The following is a 6774-nucleotide window of genomic DNA, read 5'->3' as shown; positions in this document are numbered from 1 at the left end:
AGGGTGAGTACCGTATGATCCATCATTTGTCATATCCGGAAGGTAAGTCTGTCAATGATGGCATACCCGAGGAAGAGTCATTTGTTCAATACTCTTCTGTAGAGGATGCTATTCAAAACATTAAGCAGTGTGGGAAAGGATCATTTTGTTGCAAAACAGATATTTCTAATGCATTTCGAATTATCAACTTACATGCATCACAGTTTGAATACTTTGGTTTCACTTAGCAAGGTCATTGGTATTTTGACACATGTCTTCAGATGGGTTGTAGTTCTTCCTGTCGTATATTTGAAAGGTTTAGTACAGCACTTCAGCGGATTGCACAAGAAAAATTAGGAATTAAATTTATGACTCATGTATTAGATGATTTTCTAATTGTTGACAAATCTGCGACAGAGTGCCACAAAAAACTTTTTTAACAGTTTGCGCCGACATAGGTGTACCTATGGCTAAGGATAAGACATTTGGTCCTAACAAAGTAATGACTTTTCTGGGATATGAATTAGACACCGAGATGATGGAGGCAAGGTTACCTATTGATAAAGTTAAAAAATGTAGAGATACAATTGAACACCTTTTACCAAGCAGAAAGATTACTTTGAAGGACATGCAGTCAGTGATTGGTATTCTTAATTTTGCGTGTAATGTGGTCTTGCCAGGTAGAGCATTCTTAAGGCGACTTATCAACACTACTATTGGCATTACAAAAGCATATTATCGCATTAGACTAAACAAAGAAGTAAAAGCAGATTTATGTACTTGGTTAGCCTTCTTGGAAAAATTTAATGGTAGGTCAGTTTTCTTACCAGATATGTTTCATTTGACTGAAACAATGTTAAAACGTTTGTTTTTAAAACTGTATATACCATTTACAGCAAGTTCCTGTAAAATAAGGTAAATGCAATGTGTTCCTTAACAATTGAGAGATGTGGTGGACATCAGGGAGATGGTGAGAAATCAAGTGATAACAAGTCATGAGTTCAGAGAGATGCTGAGTGGAAGTTATAGAGAAGGATTCAGACTGACAGGATCAGATGTAGACATTATGTACTGGCTCTGGCTAAAAAATCACCATTTGATCTGGGAATTATCTCAGTCTCAGTATTACAATACATACACACAAGCACTGATCCTCTGTGACTGTTCTGGTAGTCCACCAGGATTAATTTGTTATATTTACTGTCACGACGTACAAACAGGAACATCCAGAGAGCATGTGTCAGAATGAATAACAGATATTATATATCTAGTTCTAAACACAGACAGATCTTTTTATCTGTGTTATCACTATTTTATCATAACCCAACTCCACATGGACCCTGTGCCAGTGGAACATTAGGAGCAATAAAATATGATAATGCCCCATGTTTCGTCAGTGACTTTTGGCCTCTCTCTGCCTCCTCATGGATAGACAGATGTCACTCGTGGCCCCAGCCTCATGTTGTTGATGATATGGTGAAAAATGGATGTCACTTTGTAGCAATAGGACATAAGCTAGGAAGGCATGAAGATCATGAATGGAGAATTTCTTTCTTCCAAGCAGAACAAAAACTTATGTATGTAATGGATCACTGTCAATTCTTAACTTACGGCTTACTTAAATTGATCTTAATAGAAATAATTAACAACGGAGTAGGTGATGATGATAAATTACTGTGTTCCTATCACATGAAGACGGCAGTTTTCTGGGTGATTCAACAAAATGCAATACCTCACTGGTGTCCACAAAATCTCCTGATGGGTTTCTGGGTCTGTTTTAATCTCATCCTCAAATGGGTGTATGAGGGGGTGTGTCCTAACTTTTTTTATTCCAGGCAACAACATGTTTCTGAGTAAAATTCATGGCGTCAAACAACATCAATTATATAGAAGACTGTCAGAGTTGTATGAAAAGGGTTTAGCATTCCTGCTACATAATCCCTCCATTAGATCTTGTATTATAGATGTCCTCTATAAACCCAGAAACTTCATCTGTACAGATGATCATACTCTAATTTCTGAGTATGGGTTTGATAGAAATATATTTGATGAATTACTACGTTCTTAAGTACTACTAGACAAAGTTGACATAAAAATCTGCATTAGATATCTACATACAATAGAACAGATGATAGGTTCACCCCTCCTGACACAGTATCAAGTCCTCAAGCTACAGAACATGACCGCTATGGTCCTTCAATACACTGCTTTTATATTACACATGGAAACTTACACACCTGACAACAAACTGAGTTATAGAGCTGACAAAATGTCCTGTCACATGCTGAAATTAGCAGCCAAGTTTGGTTGTATTACAGACATGCTGCACATAGCCATGTATTATTACAAGACACTTAGATACACGGAAGCTAAATCTATTATAGAGATAATCAAGGTCAAGGTAGCACAACCATATGTAATGTATACGCATTATGTGGATACAGAGATCTATACTGAGGCTGTAGGGAGACAGTCCTGGTCTACAAAGATGAGACAGGATGTAGCAGTGGAAGTCACACTATACAATAGAATGCATTACATCAGTGAGTTGATACCAGAACAAGAGTCTGCTATACAGAATCATGAAGATGTATTATATATCCCACCCTTTATCCTGTTATACATGCTAGAGATTTTGTGCTACAGACATGTAGACACAATGCGAGCACAAACAGCTCTAGATGATCTGAAGAACCTAGTTCACTATGATCAGGGACACCTTATACCTTTACTTCTCAGAGAAATATCATGGCAGATTCTGGAGATTTGTCAACAGGTGACAGGGAACCTCCAGGCTGCTCTATACTCATACCAACAATCTCTCAGCCAAGAATCATTCCATAAAATACACATAGCTACAGAAATGAGAATACAGAGAGTTTGCCAATGGAATCCCTTAATTAATTTAATGTCAGATGATATTTGTAGGAGTTCACCTGACAGAGATTTATCATTTACGTATCCTCTTCTAATTTCATATTTTCTTTTCTGTCTATTTTATTACATTTATTATAAAGCTAATAACTAGTCTATAATAAAATGAAAGAGGCACCATTGCTTATCGTAATTAGAGTCAAACCTGTATTAACCAGTCATCTACGGGAGACATTAAAAGTGACCTTTATAGAGAGGTGACCTTTGGATAGAGGTTCATCTTTTTAAAGGAATTTATATACAAATATGCAAGTTTATTTGTGTTTATATGATGTATGTAACTACAAAATATACAAGGAAGTTTGGTATTGGACATTAGTGATCTCACTTTTTATTTTTTTAATTTTTATTCCGCATGATTTCTGTGGATGAATTCAAACAAAATTAAATTAATCCTAGAAAATAAATAAAATATTTGTATATTGTATCTTACGAGGTAAATTTTAATGCATTATACTCCATCAAAGTAACCATTTTTTCTTTTGTGTAAGGAATGAATATCTTATGCAATGGAGAAAATCAATCAAATATTATTTTATCTAAACTTGATTTGTAAAATTATCTTCTGTACATAAAATTATTTTTTTAATGCATGTACGTACATGGATTGTTGTATAATAAACAGACAAGTCACTGTTAAATATTCTGTTGGTATTGTTACATGTATTAAATAAAGACTATTTATTAATTTGTATTCACGATCCCGCACCGATTGACCAATTATTTACATTAGTAACAAATATTGTGAATCAGCTGACTCCAGATCAGGTCACGTGATTAGACAAAATGGCCGCTAAAGACAGGGAAAAGTGGCGATTTCACTTCAGACTGGTTTGCCTGCCTGATACTCGATATACAGACAGGTGTCATTTTGTATGAATGATACAGGAACTGCCAGTCTAATTTCGCTTGAAATTAGGTGACCGCTTTATGCAGGTGACTTCGTAATTTATCTGCCAAGAACACGCTTTATCCACCCTGAAAATTTTATAAAGATACCTTAATTCCTTTAAAAGATATGAGCCCAGTTTACGACTTTTTGGGACAACCCTCGTATAATTAATCAATAGAGCTCCGCTCTAACATCAGGACTCCTAATCCTGGGGCCATAAAGCCACAATTTTGGAAGAGGCACTCTTGCTCATCACTATATACTTAGTATATTATATACCCAGGAGCAGAGAAGAAAATTTTCAAAGATTTAATCAATGTATTTTCACTAAATAAGCATATTAGAGTCCTGCCCTAACACCAGAACCCCTGACCCTGGGGCCATAAAATTCACAATTTTGGTAGAGGCATTCTTGCTCATGATAACTATATACTTACTGTAAATCACATTTTATTCATGAGAACTTTATTTTCGCGTAAATACGTGAGACGTTTGCTCGTTAAAATTTCAACTTGTATTTAATAGAACTCCTTAAGATTATATAGAGCAATGATCACAATTCGTGACAATTTTGTCTCGCTACAAATGAGGCAATGACTGTCTAGCGAAAATAAGGTGTCATGAAAATTAAATGATCCATAGTAGTTTATTTATTTAATACCCAGGAGCAGAGAAGATTTTCAAAGAATTAATGCATTTTCACTATATAATCAATAGAGCCTCACCCTAACACCAGAGCCCCTAAACCTCAGGTCATAAAATCACAAATTTTGGAAGAGGCACTCTTGCTCATCATAACAATGCACATAGTTAGTACCCAGGGGCAGAAAAGAAGACTTTCAAAGAGTTAATATATTTTCACTATATTAATCAAATGAGCCCCACCCTAACACCAGAACCCTTGACCCTAGAGTGATAAAATTCACAATTTTGGTAGAGACATTCTCTTGCTCATCATAACTATGTACTTAGTTATTTTATTTAACATCCAGAAGAAGAGAAGAATTTTAAAGAATTAATGCATTTTCACTGTATGATCAATAGAGCCCCGCCCTATCACCAGTACATAAAGTACACTATCGCCAGTACATAAAGTTGTGACGCACGTCGACCGACGAAATCGGATAACAATTCTTGGGTAACTTGGCTACTTGAGTAACTCTCATTAATATCTAACAGCATATGAAGTTTGATGACAATATCTTAGTTTCTTTGAATCTGAGCTTTGAACTGAGCTAATTGCAAAGTGTAACAGAATGACAGAAGACGGACATAACAAACACTATTTCTCCCCGCCATATTCATGGTGGGACATAAAAAAAATTCTTAGCAATCCACAATTTTATACCTATCCTATTACATTGTATGCTTCACTTTTGCTTAAGGACAAAACTAATCCCATAGCCGGAAATATTTTCAGCCAAATATCAAGTGTTATTAATTTCAAATCTGTATCAGGAAATTTCATCAAAAGCAACAGGTGTCCATAATACATGCAGGAAACGAAATTAATAATTTGAGTTATAATGGGTAAGTAGGAAATACAACATTTGATCGAATTTGATTCAGTAAGAAAGTTTCCATAATTCCTAAGCAGAGTTAACTGAGATACGTCTCCAATGTTATATTCACTTGTCAAATTAGAATTGTAGATTTCTGATCTTGACCTCCCAATACCTATCGAGAGGAAGCTCCTTGAAGTTAAAACTGTGACTTTACACTAGCCTACACATTAGCAGAAAGGAATAGACGTCACTGAAAATGAACTCCATTAGAAGCTCACAAACGTAAGTTTTAATGACAAGAATTTATAACTGTAAAAACAATTCCTTATTCATCTGAATCAGTGTAATCAGTGTAATTTGTTGACAATAAAATTGATTTTAACTTTTTACACCACTGAATTTAAAATATAATATATATCCTAGACACTTTTAGTCACTATTTTTAAAAAAATTAATGATTTAATTGAGTTGAAAAATAACTGATTCAATTGAGGAGGTATTTTTTATATTATGATTTATGAATGTAAAAATTATCAATTATGATGATTAAATTATAGATTTACAAAAGTGAAACATTAATTATACAAGAATATAAATTCCACTTTAATCATTCTCAGTACTAAAGTCATACCTAGCATATCAGAATCTGTGTTTGTGGGACTGTGTCACATAGTGGGGACCTCACAACTGGTGGCCATGAGGAGAGATATGGTGGACATCAGTGAGATGGTGAAAAATCAAGTGACAACAAGTGATGGGATCAGAGAGATGCTAAGTGGAAGTTACAGAGAAGGATTCAGAATGAGAGGATCAGATGTAGACTATATGGAATGGCCAAATAATCACCGTGTGATCTGGGAATTATCTCAGTCTGAGTATTACAACACACACAGACAAACACTGATCCTCTGTGACTGTTCTGATAGTCCACCGGGATTTACTTTGTTATATTTACTGTCACATAGCAAGAACAGATACATCCAGAGAGCGTGTGTTAGAATGAATAACAGGTATCATATATCTAGTTCTGAATACAGACAGATCACTTTATCTGAGTCAATACTACCTTATAACCTTACTCCACATGGACCCTGTGCCAGTGGAACATTTGTAACACAAGAATTTGATCATGCCCACTGTTTTGTCAGTGACTTTTGGCCTACCTCTGCCTTCCCATGGATAGACAGATGTCACTCATGGCCCCAGCCTCATGTTGTTGATGATATAGTGAAAAATGGATGTCACTTTGTAGCAATTGGACATAAGCTAGGAAATCATTAAGATCATGAATGGAGAATTTCTTTTTCCCAAGCAGAACAAAAACTTGTGTATGTAATGAATCACTGTCAATTCTTAACTTACGGCTTACTTAAATTGATCTTAACAGAAATAATTAACAATGGAGGAAGTGATGATGATAAATTACTGTGTTCCTATCACATGAAGACGGCAGTTTTCTGGGTG

The 6774-nt window shown here is 35.2% G+C and overlaps 1 protein-coding gene across 1 annotated transcript; it reads left to right on the top strand.

Annotated features, from left to right (window-relative positions):
- The first annotated feature begins 5970 nt into the window (after window positions 1-5970).
- Window positions 5971-6709, top strand: LOC134234716 (uncharacterized). The gene has a single exon (XM_062716770.1). The coding sequence runs from the start codon at window positions 6007-6009 to the stop codon at window positions 6589-6591; it is 585 nt and encodes a 194-aa protein (XP_062572754.1). The 5' UTR covers window positions 5971-6006; the 3' UTR covers window positions 6592-6709.
- Window positions 6710-6774: the final 65 nt, after the last annotated feature.

This window comes from Saccostrea cucullata, unplaced genomic scaffold, assembly GCF_032062105.1.
Source record: "Saccostrea cucullata isolate Sc308-1 unplaced genomic scaffold, CSIRO_AGI_Scuc_v1 ctg889, whole genome shotgun sequence".
Taxonomy (NCBI): Eukaryota; Metazoa; Mollusca; class Bivalvia; order Ostreida; family Ostreidae; genus Saccostrea; species Saccostrea cuccullata.
This window is presented reverse-complemented; position numbering and strand designations above follow the sequence as displayed.